This window comes from Orcinus orca, chromosome 1, assembly GCF_937001465.1.
Source record: "Orcinus orca chromosome 1, mOrcOrc1.1, whole genome shotgun sequence".
Lineage (NCBI taxonomy): Eukaryota > Metazoa > Chordata > Mammalia > Artiodactyla > Delphinidae > Orcinus > Orcinus orca.
In genome coordinates, this window is record NC_064559.1 from 132,112,941 (window position 1) to 132,133,976 (window position 21,036).

At 39.7% G+C, this 21,036-nt stretch overlaps 1 protein-coding gene across 14 annotated transcripts in view; it reads left to right on the forward strand.

The window, feature by feature from the left end:
• The window catches only part of TGFBR3 (transforming growth factor beta receptor 3), a 205,649-nt gene that overhangs the window by 108,733 nt on the left and 75,880 nt on the right, over positions 1-21,036 (forward strand). For all 14 annotated transcript variants that reach the window (XR_007478987.1, XR_007478989.1, XR_007478988.1 and 11 more), the window contains one exon: positions 19,772-19,909. Coding sequence is in view for 11 of the 14 variants with exons in the window: in XM_049714200.1 (XP_049570157.1) it covers positions 19,772-19,909 (138 nt within the window). In the remaining 3 variants the exon portion in view is untranslated. The remainder of the gene's footprint in view (positions 1-19,771; positions 19,910-21,036) is intronic.

A 21,036-nucleotide genomic window follows, 5' to 3' on the forward strand; every position in this document is an offset into this window, starting at 1 on the left:
GATCTCAGCCTCCTTGCTCTTCTTAACTGTGGGCTTAAGTATCGCTGCCAGTGTTGTTTGTTAACTTTAATCATATTGGAGGTCTTTGAGCTGCAGTAAAATAGCCATCTGGTAAGAATTACATGTGACTAGCTGGGTTGTTATCTATAGGTTAAGCGCTTAGAAAGAGGGGCAGGTTGGGGTGTCCTGTTACTCCCGATAGCTCTGCTCTATACAAACAACTTTCTTTACCGGATTATCTGTGCCAGAATATTACCAAATAGCTTGGAAACAGGTTGGTGTTTTACCCTTTAGGGGAAAAAAAAAAAAAGACCATGGAGTTGAATTTGGAAAGGAATCTTGGAAAATATTTCAGTAAAACAATGTATCATTCACATGCCCAAAAATTCAGCACTGCGGGGCTCCTGCTGGCAGAATAAGGTGAGCTTTGAGATACATTATGGCTTGATCTTGAATCCTCTCATATCTGGAGTAGGCTGAAAGTTGGTTATTTTTGTTTTCTTGGCAATGACCTTTTGTAAGAAATGCCTGTGAGATATGGTTTAGATAGATGCCAACAGGGTTTCTGGTAACTTTCTGTATCTACATCCACCTTCTTTTCCCTTCATTTTATAAAAACATAAATGGAAGGATTTCCCAGCACCATGTCGTGGAGTCACCCCATATGTTGGTTCATCTTTCCTTTGTCTTTCATACATTCATTCATTTATTCATTCTAAAAATGCGTGAGCGTTTGCCATGTATGGGCATTGTTCTAGGACTGGAGATAACAGTGGGAAAGCAGGCAGAGTTTCAGCGTTTGTAATGCTTACATTGATTTGAACGTGAGGTACCCAGGTATTTAAGTGACACGAAGGTGTGGTCGTTCGGGTGGTTAGGAAAGGCTTCCTTGAGGAGGTACACTTGAACAGAGACATTAATGATGAAGAGGAGTGAACCATGCACAGATCCAAGGGAAGTATAGGGCAAATAAAAGATCTGCTTATGTCAAGGCCCAAAGCTTGGAAGTGACTTGTTGGAGGTGAATGAGAAGGCCGGTGTGGCTGGAATCTAGTGAGCAAGGAGGAAAGCATGGGAGATTGGATTAGCTAGTCAAGGGTCAGATCATATGGTACTTTGCAGAGGGAGAAGTTGTTTCTTGGTGTTCCTTATGTTTCTGTGTTCTTATCCAGTGGTTAAAAAGGCTGGCCCTGAACTCTAAAGGTTCAGGGAGACCTTCTTCTCCAGTATCAGAGAATTAGTTCTGTAAGGAGAGACATGGAAAGTTCCACTAGCAGGATAAGTAGAAGCTGGAACACTGGAACGGATATTTGGGTTCTAGTCCCAATGATGCCATAACCAGCTGTGGAATTTGGGCATGCCATTACGTCTTTGGGCTTCAATTTCCTTTACAATAAATATTTGGAGTAGACTATATCTAAAATCTCCTGTATCACTGAAAGTCAATGATTTTATTATACACAAATTTCATTTTGTGTTTTATCCTCTTCTTTCAGATTTTTTATCAGTGCTGCTTACAGTAACCAAGTCTTGTTGGTTCAAAAAGTGGCAGGAAGAAGTAAAGAGTGGGGGGAAAATGAGAGAACTTCGTAACTTCACACCTTGGATTCAGAGCTGGCCACAGTCTTTGAATGGGTCAGTTATAGTGACTAAGGCTTGATCTCAGCCTAATGATTTATGGTTAACCAAGAGCAACCGTTGTCCTCATTAAGAGAGATTATCCCATCAAAATAGTGTTTTTAGAACCTGACAATGTAATAATGTTTGTGTTGACGCCTTTATTTTTAAATCATATTTTGTTTTATTGGAAAGATAGAAAGTAGAAAAATCTGCCAGTCTTCCTGAAATTCAGAATAAATCATGCAGCTCTCTTATTCAAAAGTATATCTAAAAGAAATTAGCAAAACCAAATAAATTAACTTGTTTTATAATCTTGTCAACGCTACCTATTTTAAAAGACCCTGTAAATCTTGATCTACCTTTAGGATTAGCCTTGAGAATTTTATGATTTATTTTGCTTCTGCCAAGCATAAAAGACTATAGGGCATACATTGACCCAGAGTTAAAGTGAAAAAAAAAAAAGAAAAGAAAAGAACGAAATTCTCTAAAAATGCTCACATTGGTCTGAAAAGTTTGATAAATTCATTTTGGAATATTTTCAGTTCTTAAAAGAAGAAAAATCTTCTATTTTAATCTCTTGCGTTCACTTTGGCAGGTTCAACTAAACTTTTGTCAATCTTTCCTTTTAATTGAGTACACAAATCATTTAGTGTGACCTGGCATTTATGAGTTGATGACTCAGTCACATCAACCCATTCTTTTTCATCAGCTACGTCTATTCCTAGGGATCTGCCTTGAAGACTGTTACTGACTCCACCAGTTGCTCAAAGAACGGTAGGCTTTGGTTTAGCCCCTTCATTTATGGGGAAACTGAATCCCAAAGTAGGATTCCAAAAGTTCTTAGGCAGAACTTGTTTTCTTTAAATGAGTGATATGTCCAGAATCTTACACTAGGAAGAAGACAAGTTTGGGAAGCACCAGTGTTTGTGGTTTATAACGAAAGTTCCTTTTCTCTGTTTCTCAGGCAAGGGTAATTAACTTCCCCCCAAGGGCAGACAGTAAATCGTTTTCTGTAAATCAGACAATCTCATCTTCATTCCAAAATTGCTTACCAACCGTTTACTTGCTTTCTCTTGTGAAAAGAATACTGTATGAGAGATTATGACCCAAATTTGTTTCAGGTGTGTACTGGAAATATTGGAAACTTATTGTTAGGTCTTGCCAGGATTTAGGAGGGCATCTCAGGAAGACATTCCTAGGGTGGAGAATGGAGACTTGTTTTCACTTTAGGGGTAGTAATGTAGAGGGAGCAAATGAGCTGGTTCATTTCTTAGACAGTAGAGAACTAAGGGTGGGATTTAAAGATTTTTCCATAGAATATTATAATCAGGACTGAATTACCAGGCCCGTGAGTTATTCCTTGTAAAAATGCTCAAGGCTAGTAACTCATAGTAGTTGCCTGGTTTATTCATTTTCTGTGGTTAAAATATATCCCAAACTCAACAAGTGTTTATTGAGGGCCTATGAGCTGGGGACAAAGCCAGGGAACAAACTCCTCAGGTCTGGGAGACTTGGGGTTGAGGATTAAGATTTAATTTTCTCCCCTTGCAAGATACTCCTTGGTAATTCCTTAATAATGATACCGTATAAGACTTGGAATGGGATCCTATACAAAATGGGATTTAAAAAAATTTCTATTACTGACATATATTCTGTTGGGCAAAAAAGTGAAGTGATTGAAGGGGATTTAATAAATTAATGTACTAATGTGATTATCTAAGTCATACTTGATATGCCAGAAGTTGACGTACCCATTATTTATCAGGAGGCAAGCCATGGTCACATCTCAGTGAATTATATTACATGCTATTCTTTCAATTGCCTTCACTGATTAGTTAAGCTTGGGTTTCACGGCCCATTGAGATCTGGCCCCAGTCTACCTTTCCAACTTTATTTCTCTATATTCTTTTGTATATTTCCTCAGCTCTATCTGAATTAAATGTTCCCCAGACCTACCCAAGCTGCCTGCCTTCCCTGTCTTGACATTTCTCTCGAGGCTCTCCCTGCCCTCCTTCCTGCCCTCTCCCCTTAGTTCTGCCTGTTCTGCCCTGTTCACTCTCAGGGCCTAGCAACAGCACCCCCTTTCTGCTCCCCTGGACACATTTACATCTGAGCATCTTGCTCAAACCCCAGAACTTGTGCAAGTGGACCTCCTCTTCACGATAGATTCAGGAAGCAGCACTATACGTGGGCTGCATCTAGAGAAGAGGAATGTGATGTGTGTGTACACATCACATTGTTCTAAACAAATTTCTAAATGTTCTATTCAGGGTAATTCGAGTTACAGATTTCTCCCTACCAATAATTTTTTTTTTTATTAATGGATTGTGTACTACCAATATAATTGAGGTTCTGAGAATTTCTTCCATAAATTATTGCTAATGGGAATAGTGGTATATTTTTCTTACCTAACTTTCGAGGATGCTGTAAGGCTACACAGGTGTATCACTTTGAGTTCCTTAAAATAAAAATGTTCTGTATATTAAAGCTATCATAAACATAGTTAATAATTAACTTTAGTCATGTTAATAAAAATTGAAGGCTTTTATAAATCCATGAAGAAATCCTCTGTAGTTGCTGCTTCTATGTGGTACAGATATAATATAGTATATTCTTATTCTTATATAGTTTCTTATTTGCTATTTAAATTATAGCATAGATTGATGGTAGTAGATCAGAGACCCTAGAACAGGTCATTTTCTCCCTTAGTGTTAAATAAGGTTTAGATAATTTTTCCTTAAATTTATAGGAATTAGTCCAGGTAAGGTCAGTATGGAATAAAGTCTGTTTAAGATTTTATCAGAAAAATCACCTTCTCTCTTTCTCTCTCTCTCTTTCTCTTTTTTTTTTTTTTAAATCCAGGGTTGGGATCAACAGCTGTTCTAGCATGGGCAGGGTAACTTGATATAATGGCATACATTTTTACCCTGGTCTGCTCTTAGAGCAAATTTGAAATGGTTGTTTTGGAAAATGTGCTATGAATTTATCTCTAGACCTTCGCACCAGAGCAGTTAGTTCAGCCTAGCAAAACCTTGGCACTTGATGTACATCTTTCATAACAGAACTCTGATGCTGTGACTTGATGCCTTGAAATCAGCACAACAAAATGGTACTTGAAGAGCAGTGTTTACTTTGATCATTTTTCAACTTCTGTGCCCCAGCCTTTCACGGAGTACAAATTGCTTTACCAGAGTTACGGGTCTGAAGCCCACGGACTGTTTTTGTAGTCTGGTTGCTGTGGTGATTCTTAGTCTTCCATGAAACTCCGTCTCCAGGGAAACAGAAACCTTTGCAGCTGTCTCAACCTTTTTGGTATTGTATCTGGTGGAGGTCTTCACCAAGCTCCGTAGCAAGCCTGAGAGTGGTTGATTTGTGTCAGCGTAAACAAATATGTGGAAACAGGACATCTCATTCAGTACATGCTGTATTTCAAAACAAATAGCTCCCCTATCCTTCTCCCAAATCATATGGGGACTTTGAAGTATCTCCAAGTCCGGCTGAAGCCAGAGTTTAGTGAGCCATCGAGATGTTGTTGGTCACGATAATGATAGGAGTAAGAGCTTTGGAAGAATGACTGATGAAGTTTGTAGAGTTGCCAGGTGGGGAAGAAAGTGGTGGCAAAGGAGAAGCTTAATGGGGCTTGTGTGTGCCCAGACAGGAGAAGCTGGTTTAGGAAGAGAGGCGGGCTGAGTCTAAGGATGCCAGCAGTTTGATGTTTAGGGAACAGTGAGAAAAAATGTTTTGACTTTAAACTTCAGTGGAGAACAATAAAGACAAAACCTTCCTTCCGTAGGAACCAAGGGAATGGAGAAAAATTGCCATGGTTTTAGAGGGTAGAAGTAATAATAGTGAACACTTAAAGAGCACTTACTGGGATTTCCCTGGTGGCGGAGTGGTTAAGAATCCTCCTGCCAATGCAGGGGACACGGGTTCGAGCCCTGGTCCAGGAAGATCCCACATCCTGCGGAGCAACTAAGCCCGTGTGCCCCAACTACTGAGCCTGCATTCTGCAGCCCACAAGCCACAACTACTGAGCCCGCGAGCCTAGAGCCCGTGCTCCGCAGCAAGAGAAGCCACCACAGTGAGAAGCCTGTGCACCACAACTAGAGAAAGCCCGCAGCAATAATGACCCAACGCAGCCAGAAATAAATAAATAATAAATTTAAAAAAAAAAAGAAAGAGTACTTACTATAAGTGCCAGTCACTGTTCTAAGTGTTTTACGCATATGGCATGTTTAATCCTTTGACATTTGATGGAATAAGCACAAGTATTATCCCCATGTTACAATGGATGAAACTGATGCCCATAGAGTCTTAACATGCTCAAGGTCCTAAGGCTGGTAAGTGGAGAGCTGAGAGTCCAACTGACTCTGACCAGTAGGTCAGAGCTCTTAACCAGTAGGTCAAACTGTCTGTAATTTAGGAAGGAAGGCAGAATGACCCAAAGGATTGGATTACAGGAGATACTGACCAACTTGGAAGAAAATGTAGATCTTGGAAGAAATTAAATTATGCTCTAAAATGTGTTTATTGATTCATTCATTTGTTCATTCATTCATCATTAAATATTATGTAGTGCCTTCTAAGTGCCAGGTATTAGACTAGGCTCTCAGATGGTAAGAAGACAAGTCCCACTCTCTCCCCTCAGATAATGTGCATGTTAACTTAATACAAGGCAGCAGGTGCTAGATGCTAGAAGAAGGTCAACTGGACCTAGGTCAGGAGCATCCACTGGGAAGAGCTTCCTTCTGCCTTCTAGGGCACTGATGACTCGAAGCCTTCTTAAAGAGTGTGGTATTTTTCTGTGAGGTGAACAAAATTGATCCCAGGTGAAAATATGAAACTGTAATTAAATTCAGTATGTTAGTACATACCTCTACCTCTTTCTAAACAGAATTGAGGGGTCTCATTTGATGAGTTTACATATAGTTGCATATAGTTTGCTCTTGAGGATTTCCAAACCACAGAAGAGCAGGATGTCCAATTTGTAAACAGCACTGGCAGGAGTGGGTTCCAGGGTAACAATGGAGAGCACTTTACAGGAAGGGAAGGTTTTGAGAAGGCCTGGGAGATCCATCTTTATAGGAAGAAGTTCCCATGATGCCTCAGGTGATGACTGTGCAAAGTTCCTGAGATATGTTGAAGGCCTGTCTGAAACTAATGGATGATTTTTAACTATGGGGGCAAGCATGTTACTAGTGCTTTACAAGTATTAACTTATTTATTCCTCGTAATAACTCTAAAAAGTAGGTACTATTCTGTTTTTTTAGGTGAAGAAATAACAGCACAGAGAGGTCAAGCAATTTGCCCAAGGTCATACAGCTAAGGAATTAATGGAGCTGGAATTGAACACAGGGAGTATGGTGCAAGTGTCAATGCTCTCAATCATTATGCTTTGCTGATTAGTCATATTTCACTTTATGGGTCTCATTTTAAGCCATAAAGGTAGTCTGTTAGATGCAAAGGCATTCTTAAGTTTAGTTTGAGGCTAATGTCAGACACCCCCTCCCCATGAAACATCTGGTCATCCACTGTTCTAAAAGGGACGATAACCTACTTTGCACATCATGCTTTATTTCTCAGGGCTGACTGGGAACCTTCCATAGTAAGTGGATAATTAATAGAAAAAAGAAACAAAAATCGCAGAGTTTAGCTACTTGTTAACTCTGGTTGAAAAGTTTGTTTGCTTAAGAATGTGGAATCTGATGGTGACTTTATCAGGTTTCTCTATTTTAAAAACAGTTATTTTAGAATATTATCCCTCGAAAATGGGTCTGAAAAATTTAACTTTTCATCATCTTTCTTTCAGAGAATAATAACATTTCCTTCACACGTTAGAGTTCACAAAGAATTATATTTGTCATAATGTAAATTATTTAACCTTCTCAACTATCCTACGTGATTGCTCTTAATCTCTTTTAAGGTTAGAGGAGATTTAATTATATCTTATGAAGAATAATGGCTTGTTCAAAGCTAGTTCTAATTTTAGAATCTGGGCTTAAAAGCAAGAGGCAACAAGCTCCCACAGACTCAGATATACCAAGACATGGACAGATGTGACCTGAACCTACCAGGAAAGTATTCTGAACTCTTTATGAGATACTAAAGAACTGTCATCACTTCCCTAATAGGTTTGCTTTATCCTAGTATCATTTTCTTTTGAAATAATTACTGTTAAGAAGTACTCTCAAGTATTTTACTGTATTGCTTACTAAATATATGGACTTTAAAAAACAAATTTAGCAAACTTCTATAGAGAGTAAATGAAATAGGAAGTGGGTGAAGTGATTCTGAAAGTCTTAAGAAAAGTATTCAGTAATGAAGTCATGGAATCCCTAGATTCTAGGATCAGAAGGGGTCTTTGTGGTCGTCCAGTTCAGTTTATTTATTTATTTTATTTATTCCTTGTTTGTGAATTTTGTTTCTAAAATATCTCTGGCAAGCGCTCGTCCAGCCAATCCAAGTCATTCAGAAAATTGAGAAGGATTGGAAGAAACAAGAAAATTGATGACGTTGATAGATTTTGCCTGTTTCTTTCAGAGAAGTTTAGGTCTGATTTGTCCTGCTTGGGAGCCCCGCCCAGCCAAGCTTCTATTGCCTCTCCCGATCCTTGACATCTTCTCTCCCCACCCACCCTGGACATATCTCAGTCTTGGTGTTGTATTCTCACCATCTCTTCACGTGTCTGTCTTCCTCTGGACTGTGGTGAGCACACTGGGGAAAGATAGGTTGCATCTTACTCATGTTTCTGTTGCCGGTAATTGACATGGTGCCTGGCGCATCATAGGACTTAATTTATGCTGTTTGAATAAATGAAAAACATGCACAGGAGACATAGTTACTGTCCTAAGCTAGCTTAGTGTGTGCCTTGGCTTTGATCACCTTAGATCTGAAAACCTGAGGATTGATGTGACCCTTCAGACTTCTAAGATACTCTGAGTTCCTTGTACTGTCACATGAAGCTCTTTCTCGATAAGATTTGAAACTCAAGACTTGGTCAGGTTCATCCTGTATGAAAGTTCAAATCACATTTTTTTGGTGTGTGGTAAAAAACACATAATATTTACCATTTTAGCCATTTTAAAGCGTACAGTTCAGTGGCATTTGTAGATTCACAATGTAGTGCAAACATCACCACTGTTTTGTTCCAGGACATTTTCGTCCCTCCAAAAACAAACTCCATACCAAATAGCGGTCAGTCCCAGCCCTGGAAACTACTCTCTGTCTCCGTGGATTTGCCTGCTCTGGACATTTCATATACATGTAAAATCATACAACATGTGGCGTTTTGTGTCTGGCTTTTTTCACTTCACATAACGTTTTCAAGGTTCATCTACGTTGTAGTATGTGTCGGTGCTGTACTCTTTTTATTGTCGAATAATATTCCATTGTATGGATATACCACATTTTGCTTATTTCAGATCATATATATATATATATATATATATATTTTTTTTTTGCGGTACATGGGCCTCTCACTGCCGTGGCCTCTCCTGTTGCGGAGCACAGGCTCCGGACGCACAGGCTCAGCGGTCATGGCTCACGGGCCCAGCCGCTCCGCGGCACGTGGGATCCTCCCACACCGGGGCACGAACCCATGTCCCCTGCATCGGCAGGCGGACTCTCAACCACTGCACCACCAGGGAAGCCCATTCAGATCATGTTTTTATAGAGAGATTTGTCATTGTGAGTCAGATTTCTTACTTCTGGCCAAATATCATGAATGGCAGAGAATCTTCATTATTATCTACAAGATCCTGGTAATTTTGGAATATTTAAATTTATAATCTAAGCCTGAATGTTTTGTAATGCAACACCCCCACCCCTTCTGCTTTTCCCATTTTGGCTCAATTTACTTCTTATTAATGGTATTTTCAAAGGACGAGTCAAAGACAGAATGGGAGACTATAGTAGTTTTGCTGCAATTGAGAAGTAGAAGACTAGTGGCTGTTGACTTAATAGGCATTTGCGTCTTCCCTGAATTATGAAATAGAGCTTAAGCTATCTGATTTTGATATCTTTTAGGACCTTCCAGACTTTGGTCAGGATTAGAACGTTTCTTTAGAGATGTATTATGGAAGAGTAGCTTGTACTTTTCTCTATTTGCATGGGAAACTAAGGCTTTGTAGTACTTTCAAACTCTGTTTAAATACAAGAGCTCCAGCTGTGCCTTCCATGTTTAACATACTGAGTAAAATTCAGAGATTATGAGCTTTTTTATAAGTCATTTTACATATAAAAAATGAGACTGTATAAAAAGTTGACAATTAATATTTACAAATATTAAGGCAGAACCTCATATTTCCTAATGTCAAATAGGGAAAGCAGTTTTAATTATTCACTTAGAAATGAACTGATATTGTTCCCCTTTCTGTTGCTCTGCACATTCACTAATTCCCAGCATTATGACTTGATTCACCAGGGTTTAAATTTGCTGACTATGTGTATGGTGTTGACAGAATTACAGTATCTTCATTATTGGGAAACGAACGACTGTGTATAAGTTATATGACTTGAAAATCAAATGGTTTGTGTTTGAATTTGATTGATTGATTGATTGATTGATTGATTGCCTGCGTTGGGTCTTTGTTTGCTGTGCGCGGGCTTTCTCTAGTTGTGGCGAGCGGGGGCTACTCTTCGTTGTGGTGTGCAAGCTTCTCATTGCAGTGGCTTCTCTTGTTGCAGAGCACGGGCTCTAGGCGTGCGGGCTTCAGTAGTTGTGTACGTGGGCTCAGTAGTTGTGGCTTGTGGGCTCTAGAGCACAGGCTCAGGAGTTGTGGTGCACAGGCTTAGTTGCTCCACGGCATGTGAGATCTTCCCGGACCAGGGCTCGAACACGTGTCCCCTGCATTGGCAGGCGGATTCTTAACCACTGTACCACCAGGAAAGTCCTGGCTTATGTTAGAATTTGCACTTGTTTCATTCTGAGGTGAAATCTATTCCTCATCCCTGCTATGACACTCAATTCTGATTTACTTGTACATAGATGTCAAGAGGTTCCTTCTTGATCTAAATAAGGAATGTTGTTCAGACTTCTTACAACTTAGTCTTTTGCTTCTTTCTTTTTTTTTACGTTTTATTTTCCTTTTTCCTTCAGGTTATTAATTAAGTGCTGAAAGGTTTTTAAGGGTATAATGTAACTATAATGAATTTGTCACCAGGTGTCCACCTCTTTACTGTAGCTTTGTCCCTTTCCAGTTAGAACAAATGTATTGAACTACTTTTAATGCTGCCTGAAGAAAATAGGAAATTTAAACCCTTCAGTACTGGCTCTGGGAAGATATGATCCCATCTTAGACACTTATCACTTACAGCATGCCAAGTTCTGTAGGCATATTTTGGCAACTTTCCCTCTGCTTTCTGTGATCATAGCTCTTACCCTGAAAACTCATTTCAGGGCTTAGGGAGAACTGATTCTGAGGAGGAAAACAGGCAACAGTACTGAACTCTAATGTAAACACTGCAAACTGCATTTGCTCTGTTGTGCATTAGGCTGTTCTGACACAGTTCATTGCCTGAATTAAAAGCATTTAAAATTCTGTGCCTCTAAGAGATAATAGAACATTTGATCAAAGAAAATAATGCTTTTTCAGGAAAAATGTTCCCAAAACACAGACAGATAACATGTTCTCCCACCTTTGACCTCTGGATTATTTGTTCTCCCTTTCTCTAGATAGGCCATGTAATGTTGAAACTATAGTTCCTCTAAAAACATTTCCACTTAAAATTATAACCTGGCTGGATGAGACCAGAATACTCTTAGGGGACTGGTACTGTGAATTTCAGGAGTTGTTTTGGTTAGAGCTTTCAAAGGAAATAAGACTTCACATTATTCCCAATTCTACTGTAATCAGAATTTAGTTTCCTTAGAGAGTGACTTGGTCTAATCCACACATCAACTGGGAGGTCCTGGAGCTCAAGGAATGATTGACTCACACCTCTGCTAATTCCGTGGCATGAAGAAATCCAGAGGAGGGTATATTTCTGCAGATTGCCAGAGCCTTAGCATTCTTGTGGCCCTCTCCACTTCCTGGGTTTATAACTCTATATGTTACATGGCTGCGATACACCTGATTCACTTGGATTTGAAATGCAACCAACACTATCTTGAATTCCATAGTGCCTTCGTTCATGAGAACAGTAAGCATTATTAGAGTTTTTGTAGAGGAGATAGAGGGGAACTCACATCAAAGCAATTCAGACAACTTTAGCTGCACTGTAGACATCACTATTCATAAAAATACTTGTTGACCCATCCCTGTGGAGTTTCACTGACCTCTCGGCTTGTGCTGACCTCCTGTTTTCTTGCTTACAACTCAGTCCCCTTCCTTTCTTCTTTGTCTTTCCCTCTTTTCCAGAAGCAAAATAGTTCCTGGCTCTTACTTCTGTAGAGCAGCTCCCCATCAACCCCTATGCCCTATGGCCAACACCCAAGATTAAGAGTGGGATGGGAAGGTAGGGAGAAAGGAAGAGTCAGACATTTCATTCTGTTCTTAGGAATAGAATATGAATATTCTTATGAATGAGAGACGTTCATTCTATTCTTAGCATTGCCACTTTCTAGCCATATACCTTTGGATAAATTATTTATCTCTAAGCACCAATTTCTTCATCTTTAAAATGGGAATAACTAGATAATTATGCAAAGCGTCTCTTGGTGAGAGTAGTGAGTCTTAATCCAGTAGATGGACCCAGGGGTCTGCTTATTGTCTTTCTTTGGGAGGTGATGGCTGTCACTACTGTTGGCACCACTATTCCTACTAACAACAACAATTCCAAGTGTAGTGTTTTTGAACATCCATATCTCAGTAATTACTCCTCTCTAGGTTTCTCTTTTGTTCTAGAAAGCTAACACTGTGTGCCCATTCAGAATTCCTTACCAGGTAAAGGTTAATGTACTAGCCCAGGGGAATCCAAATGCCATCTTTTGACGCTTAGAGCATCAAATTAAATTTAATCACTACCTGAACACTGGTGTATTTGCTAACTGTAAGATGGTGCATAGGCAGCAATCTTTATTGAGATCCGTAACTACAACTGGCAGATGGAAATGATTAATCCAGTATTCAGATCATATGGGAATTGGGTTCTTGCTATGCCTACCTTTTAAATTAGCTTCTACTGGTCACCCCATGATTCTCTTTATTACACAGTTCTGTTTACCATAGTACTGACAAGCAGGCCATCCTGACATCCTATTATTATAGACGTAATACATGTCAAAGGACTGGCTCACTAAACAGGTAGCAAAAACAATTTCAAGCCCATTGTAAAAAGTAGACATTGAGAGGAAATAAATTGACACGGTACATATTATATGGAACTTCTGTTAGTGTTCGAAACAATAATAAAGTGGAATCGATCTGTTTATTAAGTGTGACAAAGGAATATGAAAAAATAAAAGCAAACTTTTTTTTTCACATTGGTCAGTTTGCCAATATTGAGTTCCTTCAATTTGTCTAGAAGTTCAGTTTCTAATACACTTCATTGCCTGAATGAAAATCATTTAAAATTCTGTGCCTGTAAAAGATAGTAGAATATTTGGTCAAAATTTTATCTTTGTTATCTACCCCTGAGAAGGTAAACATGCTCCAAAGTTTTCTTCACGTTTCACGTATTTGTATTTGCATAACTGTAAAAGATAATAAATAAAAACATTCTGTTTTCTTTGTTTGCCTAGTGTGATTCCCCTAAATGGCATAGGTGGTGCCCTGCCCTGGCCTATACACACAACAGAGGATGATAATCAGGGCAGTTATTCTCACAAAGCCTGGGCGTGGCCTCGAATTCTGTCCGACACACGTTCCAGGCAGCCCCTACCATTTGTTTTGGAAGCACGAGCTGGAATCTGTTTGCTTTCCTTAACTGTGTTTTAAAGTTCAAGTAGAACTGGATAGTGAAGTTAATGTTCTCTTTACTAGATGCATCCCCCCATCACTTTATGGCCAGGGAAGTGCAACCATATGACTCTGTAACCATTACTTGAGTCACATTTCATGAATAACTGTTATTGGTGCTTCCTTTTGTTCATCTTTCAGAAAACTTGTTGCCTGCTTACTCGATGTCTAGCCCTGTGCTAGGCCCAAGGATGCAGAAATGAGTGTGACTTAGTTTCTGCCCTTGAAGAATGCCCTGAGGATTTCACAATGTAAGGTGGGGAGTCAACGGCAAACATCTGACCAGATCGTTGCCGTGCCGTGTGAAGGTAGAAACAGGAGTGTGGTCTGTGGGAGCGGCGCTGGACCCAAGTCTGCCTGCAGGACAGGGAAGATTTCCCTGGAGGCTGCATTTTGAGCTGGACACACATGTCAGTCCTGCGGCTGGCGGGAGGGTGCTGCAGGCTACCGTCCTGAAGGGCCGTGGTGTGTTACTGACACACACAGTCCCGTTTTCAGACGGCAGATGCTTAATGCTCCAGGACGATGGGAAAGTGCTTGTCGGTGTTCCCAGACTTGCCATTAGAAGCACCTGTACCTCAGAACATACCCACACCTGGGGTCTCCCCTTTCTCAGCCTCCCTTCCCCATAGTGACTGAGCAGTGGGCTACTCTGGGAAGGCAGGGCTAGGGTCCCTGGAATCCCCTTGCAACTCTCCCAGGACTCCTTTAGAGGGTCATGACCTGTAGTTTCAGAAATACTCTTCTGTTTATATGAGCTCTTGTCCCTCAACCCCCAACCCAAATTTAGTTCCGAGTATTTTTCCAGGACATTCAAAATACAGAGCAGAGAGGGCAGACTTATTTCTGCATTATATTTCAGTCTTTCATTTTAGGGCTTTTTCCCCCTATTTTATGGTTTTATTAGATTATTTTCAGAGGTTCCCAGGGAATCCTGAATCCTGTCCTTGTTGAGGGGAGGAGGAATTAGTTTTGGAATTGACTGGCTTTGTTGCTCTCATCATGTTAAGTGTTTCAAGAAAAAACCATTGGGCAGGAACTTGATATCATTTGTCATAGCAGTGAAGTCTTTGACCTTAATGCTGCTGAGACGAGGGTGAATGGTCAGCTGACTTCCCGGGTAGCGTAGAGACACTTAGGGGGGCTGAGATTCCTTGAATTTGATGCTAACTGATGTTCTAGAAATTCAGAGAAATGTAAAAATAAAATCATAAGGAAATTTTTTAAAGTTCCGAATCCACCCCTCTAAGAATATTTTAAGGGAATCTTTTTATACCAATTCCCAGATGGCAAAAGACAAGCAGTGGTAAATAAAATGTCAGCTGTAGGGGTTCCTCAGACTGGAATATACTTTAAAACACTGCAAAGCAACTAACTACTGTTCCCCACTCCCAGCAATTGGTTGTGTATTTCAGATGCATCTGGGCCAGATTTGAGTTTCTAAAAGTCCTTTTGCCTCCATGTAAGTGAAATTTGGGTTCTGCTGTGGTTACCCTAGTGTCCTGAAGTAGGTTCATGTCTCACTGTTCGGCTGTGTAAATTACGAGTGCTATGGGACCCAGATTTAGGATGTTTTCAGTTACTGCGAACACTGTTGCTAAATGGATGTCTGCTTACCTCTGAAGAGGGCATAGATATGACTACACACACACCAGGGTGGGAGTTTATGGGTCTTGTTTATAGACACAGTGCTGGAGTGCTTCTCTTATCTGTCTTCATGTAAACTGATTATTGGATCATCCATCTCAGAGCAATATTTGGTCTGGTTTTAGAGAACAGGAGTCCCTCTGGTAGTGTTTTGGATGACTTCACTGTTTCATGGGTCCATAGGGGCTCTTACAAGAATCAGAAATGTTGAGCTGGAACTTCACTGACACGTTAGCAAAATTAGACAACTGTTAGACTCTCGTATCAGTTGTTCCACTCGCTTTTCTTTTGCTTGTTTTAACAAACCCCAGGAGTAGGGGATCTGACTAATAAGAAAATTTTGAAGTCACTGTGGTAGAAATATCTTGCATCTCTACCACGAATCCTGGGAAGTTCAAAACAATTTTCATATGGCATCTTTCCATCAAGAGAGTAGGGTGGTTTTTTTTCTTTTCTGTAAGAAAGTACATAATTCATTTAGATAAAGTGATTTACCAAGTTTGCTACAATGTATAGTTTTTGCTTATCAAAGATAATCTTTGGAGAGCTGAGTCTTCACCCAGACAAGGGTCCAGAGAAAACTCTCCCTGTTGTTTTCTGGTGATAATGTGGACAGGGACATGCTTCCTAAATGGGAGATAGGAAGGTTGTCTTTCCACTCAGAGGCTTTATGCACCTGAGAGTTGGCCTTGACTTTCGTTACAACTGTGTTCAGATTCCCCAGAAGAGTACTCAAAAAAGATTTACTTTGGATTTCTTTGTAAAATAGGAGAACTACATTAATTGCATCTAGTAGTTTATTGAAGTGCACAGATAGCCTCAGAAGACCTAATATAAATAGATGTCATGGAACAGATTAGACCAATTAGCTTTTCTTTATTTGGGGGAGGGGTCAGCAGTGCATGAGGAACAGTGTCTACATCTGGGATGTGACAGATCACATTTACTTGTATTTTCTCACGACATTAGGAAGACTGAACATTCAGCACTGTTTGAGACAAATGTGATTAAAGCTGGAATTCTTGGACAGGACTTTATGGACCACTATATGGTCAAAGTATGGTTTCAAGAAGTCACTGGAACCCCAGAAACTGCATGTGAAAATTTTTTAGTTCTGAGTTGTCATCTATTATGTTCTTTCCCTGAGGGGATGATATCTTAAGACTAGAGTTGTAATTTCTAGTTTAATTACAGGGAGTAGTTTTGTTCCTGATTCTGTCATTAGAATTTTCCTACTCATCTATAATGGATTCTTTAACCTGGGTTAATGGTTACTTAACCTGGGGTTTATGGGCCCTGCAATGGATGTATTTCCTTGACGTGGTCAGAAAGTTTTATGTGCATATGGGGTTTTTTGGTGTGTTTGGGGTGTGGCGTTCATAACTTGCCTTAAGTTCTCAAGTGCTCTATGATTCCCAAAGGTTAAGAAAGAAGCCATCAGCTATGTGGGTTCAGTTTTGTCCATGGACTAAGTGATGACCCGTATTTTTATGTGTAAATTTGACATAGGGTTGAGAGTCAACTCTTTAAACTATTGTTTGGATTTCCAAGTTGGAAATTACTGAATACTATTTGTATCACTTCTCCATGGGCTATTTCTTTGCTACAGTCTGTCTCACCTCTGGTCTTCAGACCATGATCACTGGACAGTTTACCCAGGGGAAAAAAACTTTAGCAGAACGCTCTTACCTTTGTAACTATAGTCTATCCTGATCTGTAATTGGTTCTAAAGAGGATTTTCTTTATTTTTTACTTCTTTTTTTTTCATCTTCTTCTCTTCTTCCCCCCCCCCTCCTTCTTCTTTTTTTCAGCCTGAGAGAAATTAGGCACCTTAGCCAGGAATTCTTTAAGAGCTGTTACGGGTATGTTCTCCCCACATTTCCGAGAGCTTTTCTACCTTCGTTCTTTTGTTGGTTGTTTTTGGTTGTCCTCTAGTTTCCCTTCAGTAAGATTTATTCAAGTGGAGGAAGGTTGCTGAGGGATTAGGTGAGCAGGTGCTTGGAGGACTCTCTGTTCCTGCCAAATGATCTTTTTAAAAAAGTATTGAGTATTTTTCTTTTAATTTCCCAATCGTCGTGTCAATTCTTCTTTGCCAAATGGTTTTTGGGGCTTTGCCTGGGCCCCATGTGCCAGAGTCGGGGATTCATCTTGGCCAGACACTGCCACATATTGAAGAGGGAACCGATTCCAGGAAAGCTCAGAGAGCCATGGCTCCTAGAAATCTTTCCTTGATGGTATGAGCCAGGCCTCAACACTTTTGACCATCTGGAAAATTTTGGACTTGAGCACCAATATGTGTCTCATACATATTTTTCTTTTCATTTCCTAAGGTTTTTTTAAAAAAATTCTTGTTCATTTGAGATATATATTTATTACTATTGTATCTGTGAGCTCCAAGAAGAATCATATGCCTGAGGGCTGCAAAGAAAATCATCCAAAAAAGAGTTGATGTGCCCTCTGTGGGTATACATTGCTCTTCTTGTGCTCAATAAACAGTTTTGGAATGAATAAATCTGGAAACTTTTCACATACTATAAGTGACAGAGTGTTTCTTTGCAATTTTCAAGTACTCTTGGACCAGTAATGATTTCATCTCTCCTTTCTTCACTCTCCGTAGTGTGTGCTTTCTGTAGTGTGCCTCTCTCTGTCTAGTTAATGCTGCAGTATGAATCTCTGCCCCTGCTCTGTTTCTACAGCCTCTCCTGTTTATAGTGGCGATCAGTCTGATTATTTCTAGATGTGGACAGCATCTCCAAAATGCTGTGAGGTAGATTCTGTACAATAAAAGAACATGTTAATTTGCTGTAGCTGACATCAAATTGACATCATTGTTCATTAGTACTCTGCTTTTAGTGCTATGCTTACGCCAGTATTAAAATGATCCTATGCTTATGCCAATATTAAAATGACTCCTAGCTCACGACAGTTGGAGTCTCGCTCATGTGTTTTTTCACTTTTTGGTAAATTAGCTAACTAAATTCCTTTGAGCCTATTAATCAGATTTTAAAAAAGCTTTCTGGGTAACATAAATTTATGAATTTGTTGTGATAAATCCATCATTAAAAAATTATCTACTCTATATCAAGCAGAGTATTAAACGTAAGACATATCTTTGCCTACTGAGTATTTGCAGTGTATTTTGAAAATTAAGACACATACACTCAGTAGCAAATGAATGAGATGCTATTGTATACCACAGTGCTAATTATTCATAGAATAAAGTACTTTTGTGGCCTTGAAAAGTAGAGACAAACATCCAGTTGGCATTTACTGAGTGCCTATCGTGCGCTAAGGCATGGATATAGAAAGTTAAGTTTAGTGCCTTATTATCAGTGACTTGAGAGTACACTGTAGTAAGTGACACTGGTGTCATAAGCAGTCTCTACAATGAAAGGCAGAGATACATTGAGATCAGAGTGAGCCAGCAGCCACTGGGAAGATATCAAGTAAAGTATTCCAGCTTTGAGTGCTCTACCCCTGATGATTGTATAGATTCAGATCATAGATCTAGACCATTTAATCCTCATAAGGATTATGGCTGAGATGTACGATTATTCCCAGTGTATCACTCAGTCTGTGTCTTTTTAGCTAAAGTCCTTTTTTGTTCTTTCCCTCTCTTATCACTCTGTGGTGCTCTTTGGTGAGTTCAGTTTGTTTAAATACGTGATTCTTGGGTCTTGCCTCAGCCCTCTGTCCAGAAAGCCAGTGTGAGACATACTTATATGAAAGCATCTGTTCAGTATTTCTTTATTCATCCTATCGCTTTTCTGTGTTTGTGTTGACTGATCTTGGGTGATGTGCTCTGGGAGGGTGTTGCTGAACCCACTGTTTCCAGATATCCTCACAGGTGCTTTTGGATGATGCTAATGATGACAGTGTAACCTACAGTAGTCCTTGATCTGCTATCAAAACTGGCCACAGTTTTCCTATGCAGACTCCTGGTTTTCTTCCCTGTTTTTTCTTTTTTTGGATTGGGACTGTGTACAATCAGTTTTTATTCTGTGTGTTCTCTATGCTTCATTTCTTTGGAAAATCCCTTTGAGCTAATAGCTGGGATGATGAAAGCACTGGCAGCTCCCCTTGGCAGCCCCTTTCCCTTAGCTTTCGGCACTTTTCTTTGGCAGAACTCACTTAACTTTATAGAGGGAGGTTGGAGTTTACCTGGAAGAGAACAAAGTCATTTCTTTGGTGATCCAGAGGGATGACATGCCCCCAGGTGATTGATTCTGTACTCCAATTTTGAACTTGGTCATTTGACTTGAAGGATAAGGTAGTCCTGAGGGAAGGTAACCTTTATTTTGCCTTTGCCAACTTCGAAAAAAAGAAGTGTTCTGTTTATTTGTATTCTGCCATTACTAGGAGCTGATTCATGTTTTGGTTGGAATTAATGTGGGTTGAACCACACGATATAGCTATGTTTTGTAGTTAAAAAATGATCAAATATTGGCAGTATCATCTAGTTCAACCTAATATATCGAATCCACAGAATCTGAACTAGCTTATAGCTTGTTTCTGTTAATGGTGAGCTGTGAAAAAGAATTCCAGATTCTGTGCTAAGTGATTTTAATGGAAAGCCAGTGCTAAGACTTCTCTTTGTTTCTTCCTAGGTCACTCTGCACCTGAATCCCATCTCCTCAGTCTACATTCACCACAAGCCTGTCGTGTTCCTGCTCAACTCCCCACAGCCCCTGGTTTGGCATCTGAAGACAGAGAGACTTGCAATTGGCATCTCCAGACTTTTCTTGGTAAGTGTTTGAAACCCTCCCAAAGTGATCCTTAGCATAAGGATATAATGACCCTAAAATTTTGCAAGGCTTTTTAAAAGGCTTATTTCATCGAAATAATACCAGAGTCCACAGTGTATTAAATTTGGATTTTGCTGTTAGTGATATTTGGATGGCATCGATAAGCATTCACAGAAAACAGATACCATTCACATGCCCTCTTCTGTGGATGGAGAGTCCGGTCTCTCTTGCACAATAGAGCAGGATCTGCAGTCCTTCTTTGTGTGGACTGAGCTTTGGTCTCAGCTCTGAGACCGCCTCCCCACGCTCCCCATAGTACCAGGAGCAATGTAAATATCGTAAGTAGCCATTAGGTGTGTGGTCTCTGACCGCAAAATAAATATGCACAAACCCATTTTATTTGTGTATAACACAGGCCTAATTTCTGATATGAGGATCTGTTTGTTGAGAAAGTAACACAGTGAGCTCCAAAATGAAAACATTTGTATTTTATAAAAAAGCTGGAACCCAGCTCTTGTGGAAGGATCCAAATATTACCTACTATTTGTAAATCATGTCCTTTTGAGTTTGCCAGAACATTCAAGTTTGCTAGTTGTGGAGGAATTGATGGGTTGTTTGGATAGAATATTTGGGGTATGATATCATGTCTGATGATGAGCAACACTGCACTTCACAGTGATAACTCACATTGTCTATTGCTAGAGCTATGTGCTGATGTCCTAAACTACAGAGCCTTGGACTCTTAAACCTCTCTTGCCTACAAGCGATCAAAACAAGAAGAGGCCTCAGTTAATAGTCTTCGTCTTGCACAATGAATACATTTTGCCTAATTAATGATTCTTAATTCAGTTCTGTAGTTTCTTGTCACTTGTATTTGAAGAGTACTTTTAACTCAAAGGTCCCCATTGAATAAGGTAAGAATCCATAGTCAATACAGTTTAAAAGTAGATAAATAAATGAGTAAAAAGGAGAGAAGGGAAAGCTCCTCTTTATAGAATACCCATCGATTGATATAGAAGGAATGATGGAGTTAGAAAATCATCAGTTGGTAACCATCACAGTAAAAGTTGATTAGGCAAGAGTCATCAACAGATACTAGATCTAGTGGTGGTGGAGGGAGTTTGAGG